A 17,107-nucleotide genomic window follows, 5' to 3' on the forward strand; every position below is an offset into this window, starting at 1 on the left:
AGAACGCATACCTATCAGCTTTGAAGGGCGCGGAAGGGGGAAAGAAGGAAAGTAGGCAGGTAGAAAGCTTGTTATATTGGTTGATCGAATCAGATGGCGGGAATCGAGGAGAGAAAAAGGCAGAACCTGTCCGTATAGTAGGTACCTAAAAACCATTTCCCTCGAGGCACACTTGACAATGTCTTACGTAGATATCTTCTGAAGCGTCGTTTCTTTTAAAATCAAGAGCAAGGTTGTGGGCCCAGCTTACTCAAGGCCTATTCGAAATCACTCATGAAAGCCACTTTGTCAGAAGCACGTTGACGAGGTATACAAAGCACGCAAAAACTACCATCTCATACACTGCCAACCGAAACGGAACACCGCGGCCTTTTGCTCCTTTTCGAAAAATCCGACACATTGTCTCCATTTGGATATTGAAAGCCTACAAAAAAATTGATGCCTGCAGTTCTGACTACGAGGCAACTCCAACGCCATATCACGCCCTGCCCTGCCATTTCCTTCCCTTTGCGGGACTTCTCGACTGAACGACGCTCCAACACCCCCAAAAGTTTTTTTTCATTGCTGAACCTCCCTTCTTCTGCTTCCTCTCGCTCGGGAGTAGCAAAGCCACTGTGAACATGATTTCAGCTGTATGATTCGCATTCCATCCGTCAAAATCTCGTTGTGTCGCCTGTATCAAACGCCATCTCTCGTTTCCATCTCGAGCAAGAAAAAAAGTAAAGACAAAAGGGAAACAAGTCAGGGTGGAGAAGGAAGGTGGAAGAGGTGTGCAGATCGAGGATCATATCCACCTTTGATCCCCCTGTGACTGACTTTACTCTCAAGTGGAATAAAGGTCATGAGACAAGCTTCTAACGTCCTTTCATGAGCAATAATACATGCCATGGGGATGAGTCCATCCCGGCTCAATTGGTTTCTTGAGCGTTCAAGCCTTTGTCAACGCACACGTGCCTGACTGCACGCAGACATCAGCTTGGCCATGGGTGAAGAAAATCAATAGTCTTGGGTACTTTTGATAACGCCAGCTGTGCGTGTGCTGAGGCTCTATGAATCGGCCAGTTTCGCAAAGTGCTTGGACCAGATCCAACCGACTTGATCGTCAGGGTCATCTTGGTTTTTGGCAAGCCATAGCTCGCCCTTCTCAGCAATAACATCAAAGATCTATGAATAAGGTCAGTCTGGCAGCTCTGAACACACGCACACAATACTAGAAGTCATGTACTTACCTCACCGGCTTGGTACGTAAGATACGGGTAGCCAGCCTCGTGCTTTGTTGTTTCAATATTGAACTCGAATAACGATGCAGCCAGCCAAAGAATGTTATATCCATTCCCAGCTGGGGTGCGCTCACGTGACGATGCGCGTGAGGATCTTTGGCCTTCCTCGACTCCATCGGGCATTGGCAGTGCTGAATGGAACAGGCCAGAGAAGCGCCTGGATTCATTGCCCGCATGTTGGGACTGGTGTGATGGATTGGAGTCCCTTCTGTTATTTGACGCCGACTCTGAGCTCTGTCTCGGGAGACCATTCGTTTCATAGCTTCGACCAGTGCCAGGTCTAGTGCTGGGCGGTGGAGCAATTGCACGGGGCACAGGTGATTGGTCACCCGTAACTGGAGAGGCAGATACTGAAGGTCGCTGAGCAGTTGCACCGGCGTAGTAGTCTCGGTAGTAGAACTGATGGGGGCTAAGTGGTGTAGTGCTTGGCGACAGAGTGAACTGGCCACTGTGGCGCTTGGCAAAGTCTGGTGTCGGCAACATCGGGGCATGGTCACCGTTGACTGACAAGCCTCTGGCACGCGGAGATGATATCTCAGCTGGCCGGGGTCGGTGCTTAGTCGTGACATCATCGGTGCTTGCTGTAGTAGACTGTGATGTCCTTCCTCTGTATGCAGGGTTCAGGATCCCAACACTGGCGAAGAGTTCCTGCGCGTATTTATAGTCCCGTTGGAAAGCAGAGACAATGTCCGGAACCTCTGGTGGCGGCCCTGTCTCTCCGGTGACCTTTTTGACCTTTTCCACCCAGATGGAATACCAGTTCGCCTGAATATTGACGAAATTGCCCAGACAAATGTTTCCAATCCTCTCTGTCAAGGCAGACAACTGAGGTAGCTCCTTCTTAAGGGTCTCGTTGAGGGCGTCGTACTGTTCCACCAACTCCTTAAGTCTGGCGTCTACCGTTTTTCCACCTTTCTTGATTTGTTCTGCTCTCTCGTAGTCAAGGCGTCTCTTTGCACGTTTCTTCATTGCCAACGAGGGGTTACCATATGCTTTGATCACATGCTCGAATGGCTCAATGACATGCTTGCGAACCTGCTGGAGCTGCTTGGGTGTTAGTGTTTGAAGCGTAGCTTTTTGAACGGATTGCTCACATGATCTTCTAGGGCAATCTTCTCAATATCTCTCATCGAGACATTGAATTGCACCCATTTACTCTCCAGCTCCGGATAGCTACCAGGTTGGAGACGCATCACAAGCTCCATGGCGGACAGGTACTGCAAGAACTCATGCACGTAGGCGCTGACCTGTCGGGTGTAGAACTCCACATCTCTGAGAACAACTTGTAGCCGAAGATAGTCGTCGCCAAATTTCTCATGGAGCTTGGCGTATACAGCATCTTCGGGAATCTTCGAGCTCGCAGCCTGAAGCTTATCGACACGTTTGCCAAAGGCTCGGGCAAATCCAGCCTTGACATCGGATTCCTTCCTCTTGCGACCAACGATTTGCCCGACAAGCTCAAAATTCTTCTTCGTCTTGTTGATCTCGACAATTGCCAACTCCAGGGTTTCCTTGGCTGACAACAGCTCGGCTCGGTCCGGATGATCCTCGGGCGTGTGTCGCAGAAGCTCTTGGATGAGATTAGGATACTTGGTAATTCGCTGCATGGGCTTGATGAGAAGAGAGTCCAGGTCCCAGGCTGCAGTCAGGTCCTTGGCCACTTCATTACACTCATTGAGCCAGACCTTCACGGTGGGGTCTTGCTGGATTTGAATCAAGCGTTTGGCCGCATGGTCGCTGTTTCTGAGGAAGCCCTCATGCGCCAATCTCATCTGTTCAATATGCTTCTTGAAGAGAGGACCCAGCGACGTGGCTCTATCGTTGTCGTCACCGAGTTCTGGCGCCACTTGATTCGTGGACGAGTTCCCAGTCTGTTCCGAAGCAACCGAGTCCTCCTTCGGCAAAGGGGAACGCCTGCCATGGGGCACGTAGACAGTGCAGACAGCTTCCTTAAGCTGAGCACAGAACATGGTGTGGAAGGTGATAATCTCGTCGGTGTTTCTGAAAATGAGCTTGATGGTTTTGTCATCCAGTCGTGGACAAGCTTCAGCGGTGCCCTTGTAGATCTCTTCCACAATATTCATGTCCCTTACGAAGACCATCTCTGTGTCGACGAGTTCTCTGATCACATTGCGTCGTTGCACTAGGCGGTGCTTCTCTTTTCCGATCGGTCCGTCTTTCTGACTGGGTGTTGCTACCGACTCGACAGGAGTCTGGCCGCCAAGAGAATACTCCCTGGTTTCAATCGACATGTGGTCGATGGATTGGGTGGTCGAGACGGGGCGCGATGCATCTTCGCTCTGACGCCGGGAAGAGCCCGCAAGGGTACTTCCAGGAAGTGTGTCTGCGTAGATGCTGCTAGCTGCTGTTCGCCTGTCACGGACTCGTGTAGACGCAGGGACTGGTGGGGGCTCATGTTCTGGCCGTGGCAAGGTAGGATCTACCTTTCGGGCTGGGAAGTGACTCTCATCAATGTAAGGAACCGAGAAACCATCTCCAGTATCCAACTCCGGCAACTGATGAATGGTCGCACGTTGGGACGGCTGAACGACTGCTGTATCCGATGGCGCGAAGTCAGGGCTGTAATGTTCACTCTGTCGGGCGGACGAATCTCTGCTAGAGCCCGATCCAAAAGTCGACTCGGATGCATAAGGCGGCTTGGGAATAGGGAGTACATCGTCAAAGGCCGAGATCCTGTGGTGGATGGGTTCATCGCTGTCGACCGAGAAATCAGTCCATGCGGATTGTTGGCTGGTCCGGTTCACAGTCGCATGCATGGAGGGAACCATTAGGCTGCGGGACGTGTCGGGAGTTTGCTGGCTTTCGAGGCTCGTTTTATGAGGATCATCTTGCGGATCAGAGGACTCGCAAGTAGATGCTCGTTGAGACGAATCGTTGTCCTTGTGGTGCTCATGGTAGAAGTCTTCAGGCTTCTCGAGGGTGTCGCTTGCTGATCCCAAATCCTTCTCCGTATTGTGGTGGAAGTAAGACACATCACACACGGACCCATCCATATCCCCCATTTGACTCTGATCGTCAAAGTCGTCATACGACTCCATTCTTGGGAAAGGAATTGTTTCCTGTCTAGGAGAGTCATATTCAGATTCCCGCCTGAGAATTTTGACTGTTGTTTCGTATGGTGGGCTCGAGAACGGAATCGGCTCATATTCAGACATCGGCCGCGAACTGGCAAATGCACCAGGAACTAACGGTTCATCGAACTCGCTTCTCGTCGGGGTCGGTTCAGGCGATTGATGGGAAGATGTTGGTTCCAACGAGATCTTGATCGAAACCGCGTCGTCCCCTGCGGACTCATCCTCGAATGGGTACTGGTATTCCGCTTTTTCTGGTGTGGGCGGTCGTGGCTCTTCCTCGGCTTCAGCCTTCTCTGGCGCTGAAGGCGGGGGCTGCTCTTCGACTTCAGTAGTCTCGGCCAACAAATGCAGCTGGATTTCCTCGGGCTCGTTCTTCTCAAGGGTTGGCGCACGTCGCACTTCTTCCAATTCAGCCTGCTCGTGGTTGCCGTCGGCTTGAACGATCGTCAATCCGAGTCCAGTAGGAGGTTGCGAGGGCTCTAGCTGCACAGGTGGAAGTTCCTGTGGCTCGTTATCAAACTCGGTAGTCTCCGAAGTGGCCGAGATTGCGGACTGCGGGATTTCTTCTTCTCTCTCAAAAGGAGGGCTCAAGGCCGGGAAACTGCCCGGGATGCCCAGCGTAGGGGAGTCTGCAGCTTGAGGCTGAGGCGGAGAGAGGGAAACGATGGGTGGCAATATCGTCGAAATCGTTAGTGGCTGAGGCGACTGCGCAGGCGATGGAGGCTGCACCGACGGTTCCGGTGCTGCAGAGGGTTCCTCCAACGGCTTCTCGAAGGTTTCGCTATGATCCACTGGAGGCGATTCGGCTTCGATCGGCGGGACCGGCGGAATCTCTTCCTCCTCAGCAGCAGCAGATTCTTCGTCCTTCTTGCGTTGCGCCGCTGCCTGTTTTGCATCTCGCACCTGACTATCGCGAATAGACTTAGTATACGCTAGTCTGATGTGTTCGCGCCGTTGCTCAAAGTCGATAGGGCCCACAGAGATCTTTCGTCTTCTGGTCGTTGATCCATCAGGCTTCAGGGACTGCTTTGGCGCAGGCTTATGCGGCGACTTGGACCTGTCAACGGCTTTCAAGCGCGAACTTGCCGTGGTGGCTGTCGATACAGACTGCCGAGGTCGAGAACTGCGCAGTGGAGGTGATAACTTCGGAGGGGGTGCTGCCACATATGCAGTGAGGCGGGTATTGTTATTCGGGGTCACAAGACCTCGAGGCGCAGGTTTCCGTCCTGGTGTCGCTTGCGTAGGTGTTTTCGCTCGAGTAGGTGTCTTGGCACGATTAACAGGTGTAGTTGTCCGAGTTGTCTTACTTGCGGGTGCCGGGCGCTTGAAAGTCGACGGAGAGTTAGCTCTAGAGCTTTCCCGTGTTGACGGCGGACTGTTCGAATCGCTTGAGTTGGCCAACTTTCGCACAGAAACGGGCAGTCGTGACGTAGGTGATGCTGCTCGTTCAAACTGCTCGACCTCTGCCATCGGTCGCGATGCAAGAGCCTTTCTCACCAAGGGCGCTCCAGCCTTTGACGCGGCCACATCACTATGTGCCCGAACATGACCTCTAGCACTGGGAGCCGAACGTCCTGTTGAACTATTCGACTGTGTTGTTGCGGATCGGTACCAATCGGTTGGGGAAGCCGGCTCGACGAGGTCAGGGTCGGATTTCGTCCTTTGGTGGAGCTTAGCCACATGTATACTGGACTCTGAAGTCCGCCGCGGCCGTGAGCCCGAACCCTCGATTCCAAATCCTACGGCCGAGGTATCACGCTGTTCTGGAAGAATTTCGCCGAAAAGCAGACCAGGCGCTCTCGGAGATGAGGGTGGTAAAGAAGGTGACTTGTGCTGCAGGTTTGTCATAGATTTGGATGCGTGTGCAATGCCCGTAGCTGAAGTCGTATTCCGCGGTTTGGCGATTCGACTGGCGAAAGATTGCGAGTTGTTTGACAACTGATCCTCGGCGACATATTTCGTTCGTTGCGTTCGAGTGGCCGTTCCTCTGCTAGTGTCAGGTGTCAGTTCACGGTTCGTCGAGGCCCTCAGTGTAGAGTATGATGTTGACCCGCTTCCACTCGGTGTAGTTTTGTCGATATTTGTCGCGGCTCTGGTCGGTCGAATAGGGACGCCTCGCACAGGGATTCTGGGCATCGAAGGAGCCGGGGACGAGGTCTGCTGGTCAAATCTCTTGGTTAAGTCCTTGACGCTCGGCTTGCGATTTGTGTTTGTTCTAGGGGCGCCAATTGGGGGTTCAACGGGAGCAGAAGCAGATCGTTGCGAAGGGCGCAAGGGTGTGCGGCCTGCGGGAGCCGGCGGGTGCTTTGGATCTTTGCCATTGCCGTTTGGCCGCATGGCCGGGTTCTCGCGAGCTCGAGATACGGAGGTCGCCATGTAGTCGTAATCTGAAGAAGGGGTTCGTCGATGATGATCTGACGACTGTACGCCTCGGTAGCTTCGGTAGAAATCATCCGGGTTTACTGAATCGTGATCATGACCAGCGGCGGCGAAAGCCCCAGCCGTGTGTGCGGCAGAGGCATCCAAGTTCTCGAGAGCGAAGGCGTTGGCAGTGGGGCTGCTAGGGATGTAATGGCGATGAGATTGCTGAGAGGGGGTCTGGGATGAACGGTGGTAACGATCGGAATCGGAATCGAGGTCGAAGTCGGAGTCGTGATGGTCGTAGTGGGAGTCAAAGTTGGGTTGACGATGAAGCTGGTGAGGATACTGAGGAGGAGAAGCTAGAGGTTGCGGTTGGTGGTGCTGGAGATGGACCTGGCGTTGCACATTGAGCGCAGGTGCCAGGCGGTCCTCGTCTTCTGGACTGCCAGCTTCCATTGTGGCCTGAACATCAGTCAGGCGTGTCGGGTGGACTGGGTCGTCAAGAATTCCATAGACCCATGCAGGCTGTGTGGGATGTTTGGGTTGGGAAGCATTGATGTGTTGGCCTGCAAGCTGAGTGGGCAGCGACAGTTTGGAGAGGCGACGGGCAGTCCCTGGTTGGAGAGCGTTGGCAGTGTCCGGGGCCTATCGACAGCAAATCTTAATGCATGGATGGGTGGCCGCCGCAGGAGCAGGCCGTGAGTGCAGTGCGACTTTTTGCTCTGTGGGGGTTTTATGGAGATTGGATACTTTTGCTGGAGTCGAGACGAAGAGAGATCTGCAGCTGCTTTTTCCGTGATTGTATTAATTTTGTCCCTTTTCCCGGGGGGGTCTTGTGGTGAGGTGATGAATCGGACGCAACGAGATGGGATGGCAAGAGCGAGGTTGGAATGGCGGGAAGGTAAAAGGCAAGGGCAACAACCAACGGGAAAGGTCAAGATAGGTTGGTTGGTAGGTAATTAGGCAGGTAGGGAGAGGCAGAGAGAGACGTAGGCGCACGCGTGCACGCACACTCACACTTGCACACACCACACAGATTGCCTTTTTAGCGCACTGAGCAAGTGCGAAGCGGGAAGGCACGAGGAGGATACCGGTACCTTCTCCATCCGCGCTAATATGTGTGAGAGAGGAGGCAGATGGGGGAAGAGAGGAGAGGGGCCGGAGAGGTGTGTGTACTCCGCATGTGTGTGTCGCCTAGGTACCTTACCTCGAGGTACCTAGTGGCGTGGTGTATATGTAGTGGGAAAGCGAGAAGGAGCCATCGTCTTCATTGGTAAGGTAGTTGTTAGCTCCTATCTACCTCAAAAAAGACACTCGTTGACGATGGCAAGAGCCTGGGATGATATGAAATGGTACGGCGAAGGAACGAGGAGCAGAATTAGCGCAGTGCCTTTCATTCTTGCGACTGCACCAAAATCGCAAAATCGCAAAATTACAAGGCAGGTGCAAGTCTGGGTCTGCAAAGCACCTAATCGTCCCTTCTGCACCTGCTTCTTTTGCAACGAGCGAGGCAGAACAGTCTCTGCTAATTGCAAATTTATTAGCGACCTGTGGGAAGCAGCGAGCGAGCATCCGTAGACTGTGGTGTACAGAGTACGTATGCGCAGGATTATGCAGTCAGGTCGTGGTCAACTGGATGAGCTGAGACGGCAAGTGGGGACAGTAGATGCGAAAGGTGAGGGTATCGTCCAATCGGTCAAGATGAATGCGCTTCGGTCAGAGACTCAGAGTGGCAGCGGGACAAGATGGAAAGCAAACAGGATTGGATCATTGGACGTCGCGTGCAAGGTACGGAGCACGAACTGGTCGGGCAGCTTGGCAGTAATTCGTATGTCAGGGAGGGGAAACAGCCCAGGTGTTCCTTCCAGAGAGGGAGACGCGAAAGAAAGGGAGGGGATGACGGCAGGTACTAGATTCAGTTCGGTAGGTCTGTCCGGACACTCGGGAAAGAGGGAGCGAGACCCGGGCCAGGGTCCGGGAAGGCGTAAGGGGGTCGCCTCTGTACACAATCCGGGACTATCATATAATACCTAATCAAGTGTATGTATGCTTCATGAATAGGAAGCAGTTGTTATCAAAGTCCAACGAAATGAATAGCGTTTCTGGACTCGATAGAGACAAAGTAAGTTCATGTGGTGGAGAGTGGGAGAGAGGAATAGAAAGACAAAATTGACTGCTACTTCCAGTGTCGCATCCATCGAGGTTCACATTCAGGTACGGTACGGACACAAAGTACGTACTTCTTGACCAAATCGCATCAGTACCACGGAGCAAAAAAAGACATAAAGCACAAGGTATTACGGATACCCGGTGTCGTCTACTTCATAGGTACATCGTGCTGCGAGTACCATGTGAGGTCCGAAGTACAGAAAATAAGACGTCAATTTGCAAAATGTCCGTCTTTCCCTGTCAGCCTCCACTCGACTGTTTGGACCTTGGAAAACATGGCATGGGCATGGTTGTGTCTCTAGAGAGACCCAGAGAAACAAACACCAAACTCCACTACACGATTGATGAAGTTTGTATTTTGTCCAGAGTATCCGTCTTTTGCTCCTGTGCTCCTCCATCCCGAATCGATCGCTTTGGCCGGCAGGCAACGAAAACAAAAGGCAATCTCGATTCGAACGATTCAGGATTTATCGTCTTGCGGGGGTAAATTCCTCTGCGATACGGCGACACGCCCCTTCCCCTTCCAAAGAGGCAACGTTCTGTTCGTTCGCAGCACAAAGTCAAACCCTGGTGCGTCCCTTGGCCCTCGCTTCGTCCCGTCTTAGAATGGTCTTGCGGCGTCTGAGTAAGAACGCGAGACATTGGAGAAAGGGGAATGCATCTGGAGTGCATTGACGGTCCCCGTATCTAAGCCTTTCCACCCGCGAGGTACAAGAAGGGGATCACAGAAACATCCAAAAGACGATTCAGAGACAAGAAGCTTGGATTGAAATGCCAAGATTGTACGGCCACAGCCAACATCAGACGTCACCACCAATCGGTCAATATTTTGGGCGGTAACCGAAGCCAGAGAACGGCGGGGCCCGGCTCTTGCAGTTCGTGGATGATTGGCTGCGAATGTTCAAAATGACGGCAAACTGGCAAGCATTCCACGAGGTCAGAGGAGTCAATCTCCATGCTGGGAACCCTCGTCGATGGTACGATGCTGTACCGCAAGGCTTAGATCAAAGCCACGGACGAGCAAAGGTCAAATATATTGACAAATACGTACTCCATACTCCGCAAGGTACAGGACGGATATCGCTCTATCAAAGTTTCCTTCCTCCATGATCCATCCGTTCGGCACCGACAACGGAGGTGGAGGTGGGCGGGAAATAACATAACAACGTCCCTCGTCCCGAAATGGTCAAAGTCGGGTCGAGACCGAGATTGTGGTGGTTGTGGTTGCCGGTTGGGGTTGCAATCAAGCCAAGTCCTTCCAGGTCCCGGGTTGGAACATCCGAGAGAATTAAGTTGCTTTCTTACGACAGGATGACTTCAAGGTTCCTATGCAGATGGCTCAACGTTCAACAGCCCAATGCGGCTGAACATTGATTCTGTGGCCGACAGCCATACGCCAACCGATCTGCTTTGGGATCAATATGCGCAGGCTGTAGGGCACTGGGGGGGGATTCGTTTCGGTGAGGGGAGCCAGGGAACTGTGTTGGGATTCGAAGCCCGGGCACCTATATCAGTGCTACTATCGACTTGCGTACATACGAATGCTCCGTGATCACCATGTCGCCGTGTTGGAGTCATTCGAAGCTGACAGACAGCCTACTACCTGTACGCGGTCATGACCCGGGGTGCGGCGGTCGTTGAGAAAAGAAATCCTACTTGCCGCTGCATTGCATACTGCGGGCTTACGCAGGCAGACAGGACAAGTTGGGGAACAGGCGCAGCTCGTATTCTGACAGGAGACGCAGAGAAGTCATCCAACGCTCTCGGTCTTGAGGCAGGGAAGTCCCGCCAATGGTCCAATGCAACTCCGAAGTCTATGCTTGGCTTAAGACATGCTACTATGATTTGAGGGCTCAGGGCTTTCAATGGATGGATGGCCGACCCAGCTCGACCTTCCATGATGTAGCTCCCCCGCCTCTCCCATCCAAGACGTGGGTTCAGGGATTGGCTTCGTCAGCTTTACAGGCTTGGCTATCTGCGTGTTGACGCTGTCAAATACCGTACTCTGTTCAGCTACCTATTGTCATTAATGTATCAAGGTTGGTGTAGTATGGAAATCAACAACTTAAATTACAATCAGAAAGAAAAAACCCATACAAGGCGCAACCTGGGGCTTCACAAGGACGCTAATACCCTGATTGAAGAAAATCTTTTGGCTATTATGAAACGCGATCCACGTCGGCCCAGCTGACTGGCTCGTTCCTGTGAACAATACCGAACCGCCTCTTCCATAGGTAGACAAGGAACCCTTTCCCCCAGGCGTTCACTCCAATTATGAGCCGAGCGACGGGATATTGAGAAAAACAAGTCGGTTCAACGTAGCACCGCAGGACAACTCTCCTAACCGCGCGCCGCCGCCCGCTTTCCGCCGCCCTTGCATGCACAGTAGAGCTCAGCCAGGCTCTAGTCTTCAGGCACTGCCAGGCTAACAGGTGACGATGCACATTCTGGTTAGACGGAGGTAGTGCAAGCCCTGCAAGTGTGCAGATGCGTCTTGGTACAGCGTACATACTTGGCACAACGCCTTGGAGATATCTAAGCTAAGCTGAATGCCGGCGGTGGCTACTCCATAGTCTGGACCAAAATACGTAAGGTAATCCACAAGCAACCAATGTCCACTTGCAGGGCTTGATTTATTCAGACTATCCGAACGCATACAAAGTAAACCTCGTGACCTTGCGGATACTGCGTACAGCACTCTCCTAACAGAGTGCGACTCCCGAGACCAGGGCAAGTTTGAGAGGCCGAAAAACCCGCCCAACCCCATCGTGCCTTGACACTTGAAGAATTTCCACCGGACGGCGCAAGGTGACGGGAGCTGGTGGACCCCCACGACCACCAATCGTCTCACCAATTCCCCAGGGGTGCCTTAGCGTTCACGGTCTCCCACGGTAGTCTTGCGCCCCCCTTCAGTGGCTTGAGCGTCGAAGGGCCCTGGACTTTGGACTGCTGAAGGGTTGGCTGTGTGTGCACTACTTACTGATGTATTGCCTGCGGTAGTAGGCAGCGTCATCGAGCGAAAAGTCGACAACGAGTCAACGACTGCAAAAGTCTCCAAAGAGGGCAAAGCCACAAAGCTACCGTTAAAAGACGGCGCCCGTGTTCGGCAGATCGTATAGGACGTGCACCTTCGTCCCATTTTCCCCACTGCTCGCTGAGCCCAGACCTTACAGTCATGAGCCAATCAGTAACTGCTCTTCCGACCGTTCAAGCTGCGATACGTACCTGCTGCGACTTATCCAGTTACCGTTAGGTTACCTAGGTTCTTACCTTAGCAGGCTTAGGTCCTCCGTTTACTCTGTTAAACCTCCAAGGGAATTAATTACCTGATACACTGGTCCAACCAAAGACGCGTTGAGCTGTCGCGCTTGTTGACCACCAACTACGATCAACGACAGAGCACAAGTCTGATCCTCGATCTGGCCTCCGCATTCTCACTGTTGGCATTCCTCCCATACATGACTTGCATAACCGATTGAGATGACACCTTCTAGCGCGTGAGGGTAAGGTCGCGCGATTTTGACTGGTGGTGATTTACAGTGGCTTTCTCATAATCCCTGTTCACCTAGTCGTGGGGTTCCCATGAGGTCAGGAACCTACTTCCTTGACAGTGTTGAAATGAAATCCGGCCACGATTATGGCGACCAAGAGAAAGTTCCTGGCACTTGAGAGTCCAAAGGATGAGCAACCCGAGGACAAAAAATCAAAGTTGATCCAGATACAAGGTCAAGTCAGGCATACGCTTCTACAACAGCACTATGATGTCGTGCAGACACTTCGCGGCTACCTGCTTTCTAAACTGCCAGGGTCTTCGAGACTTCGCCGCAAGAAGATTGCAGCGTTGGGAAAAGACCAGGCACGGTGGGCACGCATTCAAGACCACGACATTGTACCAGAGCTTTCTTCGCTGTTAGACACAACCTTGGTCTGCACGCAACACCGCCCGAAGGCACAAGCTGACTCTCGATGGGAGCAATGGCAGTCCTTCTCTCAGAAAGCTGACGACTCGGTTGTGTCTCTCTCGGGAGGTTTGGCCCAAGCTACTTCCTCGCAGTCAGAGGTAGGCCACTGCTGCGCGACCAATATGTCTCCAAGGCTGACCGTCAAACATAGATCGTTGACTTTGTGGTGTGGCAAATATTTAACAGACACGCTGCTTGGCCGAAGCACCTCCTCTGCGATGGATTCAGGAGGCAGGCTCAGAACATTGCCAATGCAAAAGGCCACGGTCGCGACAGCGGAATTCAGGGGCTGATCGCAGTTGACCCGAATCATTACGTGCAGGCTCTGAAAGAAGCCCCTTGGCCACAAGTACTCATGCTGCTCGGGAAATCAGGCGAGCAGATCATGATAGATCTCCTTATTGATACGGCGATATTTCTCCCTGTGAGAGCTGGTCACGGCAATATGTACCAGCTCAGTGGTATTCCCATGTCAGAGACGGGCATGGCCGCGAACCAGGACAGCAAGAAGCAGACAAAAGGAGATGCTACAGCGCTGCCACCCATGCCTCAGGAGCGGCTCCCGTCTGAAATCAACCTTATCAGAAATCGTATGCTCTACGCTCGAGCTGCTCTCACCGCTAAGGGCACGGTTCAGTATGGACTGCGGCACATACGTAAGTTGACATTTGAACCAAAGGCAAAGAGAGACTTCCCCTGACTCCTATCGACAGATGTTCTAAGTCGTTGTCCGCGTCTATCGTGTCCAGAACAGGCAACCGAAGAAGAGAGATCAAGAACCACACAGGCGAACGAGCGCAACACGCTGAAAGTCATGATGTATATCTTCCCTCGACAATTCGGCCTACACAACGCCTTCACCTCCAAAGTTGACCACTCCAAGACGTCGCAAAAGTTTGCAGACTATACTCTCCGCGAAGACGAAATCTCGTCAACGTTCAAGGGACGGGATATCAAGCTTCCAAAGAGGCTGCGCGGAGACACAAAACGACTGGTGCAGAGGCTACAACTTCTCCACGGTCGTTGTGCTTACGCTGAGATACTGCGGCATTACTGTCCTTCTGCCGTTGACTTCAAATCCCGGAAATATGTCTCAAAGAAGCCGGCGAAGCAGTCCAAGAGACTTGATCCTGCACCGGTGGCGGGAAGAGACAACCAAACAGCCGTTACATATGGTGCCTCTAGGAATAGCGCACATAGCCGCCCCAAGCTTCACCAACCCACGGCGCCTCCGCTACTGCCCACGTTTGATGCGATCACTGACTTGGCAACTCCCGCAGCTCATGTTTCCGCATTCTGTCAGGCTGTACTGGCCAAGATCATACCAGATGAGATGTGGGGCACTGGTGAGGGCGGAACTTACAACAAGAGTCAAATACTGAGGAAAGTTGATCACTTTGTCAAACTGCGGAGGTTCGAGGCCATGTCCCTTTGTGAGCTCGCAGATGGTCTCAAGGTAAGCAGCCCTCCGGTTCTAATGGATTCTGTCTAACGCGCTCATCAAGATTACCAGTATGGAGTGGCTGGCGCCTCCAGGTCTCAAAGGCCTGAAAACCAGCTTGACTGACATGAAGAAACGACATGAGATTATGAACGAATTTTTGTACTACATTTTTGATTCGCTGTTGATACCCCTTTTGCGCAGCAACTTCTACATCACAGAGTCGAGCTCTCATCGCTACCGTCTCTTTTTCTTCCGGCATGACGTATGGCGATACGTCGCAGAACCAGCAATGGGGACTCTCCGAACAAGCATGTTTGAAGAGATCAAGCTTGACCAGGCTACCGCAATACTCGACTCCAGGCGACTGGGGTTCAGTCGTATCAGGCTTCTGCCCAAAGGAAAGGGTATGCGGCCGATCACGAACCTTCGAAGGAGAACAGAGATCAGGGGCAGGAGCTCTGTTCTCGGCCCAAGCATAAACACTGTACTGGGCCCGGTACATTCCATGCTCAAGCTCGAAACGGTAACCCACATCAACCAATCTTTGTGTTATTCGTCTAGTTACTGACGGCCTTTGCAGCAAAGCAATCCCTCCAGGCTCGGATCATCCATGTTTTCGGTGGGTGATCTCTACCATCGCCTGAATGCCTTCAATGCCAGATTTGGCGACCATCGGCCGGTATTCTACTTTGCCAAGGTAGATGTGCAGTCTGCCTTCGACACCATCCCTCAAGAGGCTGTGATCAGGCTGATGGATGGCATTCCGACTGAAGAGCAATACATCATCAAGAAGCACGTCGAAGTAAAAGCCGGATTACTGGATTCTCGGCATCAGAAGAATGTTGTATCAACAGTCACGCGGCGGTGGCATTCCATCGCCGTCACCCGCAACGAAACCACCGACTTTTCGCGGCTAGTGGAGGAGCGTCTCGGCATAAACCGCAAGAATACCGTCTTCGTGGGAAATACCATGAGAAAGGAGCTAGAGACGGACGCGCTGATGGCTCTGATGGCATCGCATATCAAGCAGAACCTCGTCAAGGTGGGCAAGAAGTTCTACAGGCAGAAGAAGGGTATCCCCCAGGGCTCTGTATTGTCTTCCGCTCTGTGCAACTATTTCTACGCCGACCTCGAGGCGCAGCATCTGTCGTTCCTGTCCGAAGGGGAGGAGCAGGGAGAGGAGGGAGCAGAGTATCTGCTCCTGAGGCTGATTGATGACTTCCTCCTCATCACGACGGACCAGGCCAAGGCGCGCAGGTTCGTCCGGGTCATGCACGGCGGGCTGCCCGAGTACGGCGTCGCTGTCAGCCCCAACAAGACCTTGGTCAACTTTGACATGGACTTTGATGGTACGAAAGTAGCCAGGCTTCCGGATGGGGCTCGATTCCCTTACTGTGGACTGGGAATCGACTGTGATACCCTCGACATTGTCAAAGATCGAGGCCATGTCAAAGATACAGGTAAGCTCTTCGTGTCACCGTCGCAAGGAGGTAGGAGAAGCAGCGCCACGCAGTGAGCTAACCTTGCCATCAGTGGTTTCCAATGCGTTGACAGTGGACTACGGGAACAAGCCTGGTCAGAATTTCCAAAGAAGAGTCTTGAGTACGTCTTACGTCCTTGCTTCCCTATAGCTAGCCCTCACTCATGTGAAATTCGATTCAATCCCGCCAGCTAACCTCTACGTCATCTGCCACCAGACGCCTTCAAAATCCAGTCCCACCTCATGTTCTACGACACCAAGCACAACACCCTCAAAACCGTCATGTCAAACCTCCACAAGGCTTTTGCCGAAACGGCCGAGAAGATGTGGGCGTACTGGCGCTGTCTGCCCACCAGCAAACGACCCGGCGACGGGCTCGTCATGCGTATGTGTGTCCCTTGTCCCGCTCAAAGCACAATGTTTGCTTTTTGAAGATCCAACCTCTACTTTGACCCCCTTTCGACTAACGACATTCATTTTGTCTCGCCACAGAGACCTTGGCGAAAGTTATCGACGTGGCCTTCGGGCTGCTCACGAGCAAGTCTCGGCGGGAAAAGTATCCAGAGTACGATTGCGCCGTGGAGAAGACGCAGGTTGCGTGGTATGTATATCTTCCGCCCCCGACACGTTGTGGACAACCCGCCGTCTAACTGAAAGATTCTCTCAAAGGCTCGCCCTCGATGCAGTGAGGATGATTCTCGCGAAGAAACAGGCAAACTTTACGACGGTCTTGTCATGGATCGATAAAGAGATCGGGCGTCTTGACGCCAAGAAGACGGCCCGGGCGAGGAAGTCCATACGAGGGTAAACAAACAAGAATAGTATCGTAGTACGATGCACAAAAGAATTGGGTACAGCTTTCTCTGTGTATATAAATCCTTCGAGGCAGAATCCTCCTTGCCAAGTAGAACAGGTCGGATGGAACTTGAACTCTCCCGTGTTTGTCTTACTCGTTACGCTTCCGCTGCCCTCTTCTGTGCCACGCATCAACTATTCATATCGAACACATCGATGACCGTTGTGATGAAATCTTGGGGAAAGTGCCTTCTCGTACAACCTGGAAACCTGTCGCTTGCCGGGCAGTAGTTGGACTTGCACTTTTGGTGTGAAGCGAAAGGTGTCGTGTGAGGCGGAAGCACCAGATTTATCTCCGAGGTGAATTAACCTCCACATTGCCTTGCAGATATTTGAAAAGCATGGAAATCAATTTCCGAGAGTCAAGTTGACGATTATCGAATCTCACATGGATAGTACCCAGCACTCCAGCCCTCTGTGTTGACGGATCTCATGAAAGGGAGCGATATAAAAAGCGCTTC

General features: G+C 52.6%; 2 protein-coding genes across 2 annotated transcripts; one reads left to right on the forward strand and one right to left on the reverse strand.

The window, feature by feature from the left end:
* Nucleotides 1–442: 442 nt before the first annotated feature.
* HER10_EVM0003270 (RhoGEF domain-containing protein) lies at nt 443–7,601 on the reverse strand. Its single transcript, XM_035472952.1, has 3 exons — nt 2,375–7,601; nt 1,230–2,324; nt 443–1,164 (listed from the first exon to the last, which is right to left on the reverse strand). Exons 1-3 carry the CDS (start codon nt 7,190–7,192, stop codon nt 1,048–1,050), a joined length of 6,030 nt encoding a protein of 2,009 aa, XP_035334790.1. The 5' UTR covers nt 7,193–7,601; the 3' UTR covers nt 443–1,047.
* A 4,941-nt stretch (nt 7,602–12,542) lies between these two features.
* On the forward strand, nt 12,543–16,599 carry HER10_EVM0006835 (telomerase reverse transcriptase; the record flags this gene model as incomplete). The annotated part of the gene is made up of 9 exons (XM_035476409.1): nt 12,543–12,830; nt 13,019–13,523; nt 13,581–14,323; nt 14,373–14,834; nt 14,892–15,771; nt 15,845–15,913; nt 16,009–16,176; nt 16,284–16,392; nt 16,461–16,599. 9 exons carry the CDS (start codon nt 12,543–12,545, stop codon nt 16,597–16,599), a joined length of 3,363 nt encoding a protein of 1,120 aa, XP_035335045.1.
* Between the last annotated feature and the right edge of the window lie 508 nt (nt 16,600–17,107).

This window comes from Colletotrichum scovillei, assembly GCF_011075155.1.
Source record: "Colletotrichum scovillei strain TJNH1 chromosome Unknown Contig00004, whole genome shotgun sequence".
Classification (NCBI taxonomy): Eukaryota; Fungi; Ascomycota; class Sordariomycetes; order Glomerellales; family Glomerellaceae; genus Colletotrichum; species Colletotrichum scovillei.

Coding starts and splice junctions, on each gene's coding strand:
- HER10_EVM0003270 (XM_035472952.1), bottom strand. CDS start 7,192: ATGGAAGCTGGCAGTCCAGAAGACGAGGACCGCCTGGCACCTGCGCTC. Junction 2,325..2,374: donor AGATTGCCCTAGAAGATCAT/GTGAGCAATCCG, acceptor ACACCCAAGCAG/CTCCAGCAGGTTCGCAAGCA. Junction 1,165..1,229: donor TTACGTACCAAGCCGGTGAG/GTAAGTACATGA, acceptor CCTTATTCATAG/ATCTTTGATGTTATTGCTGA.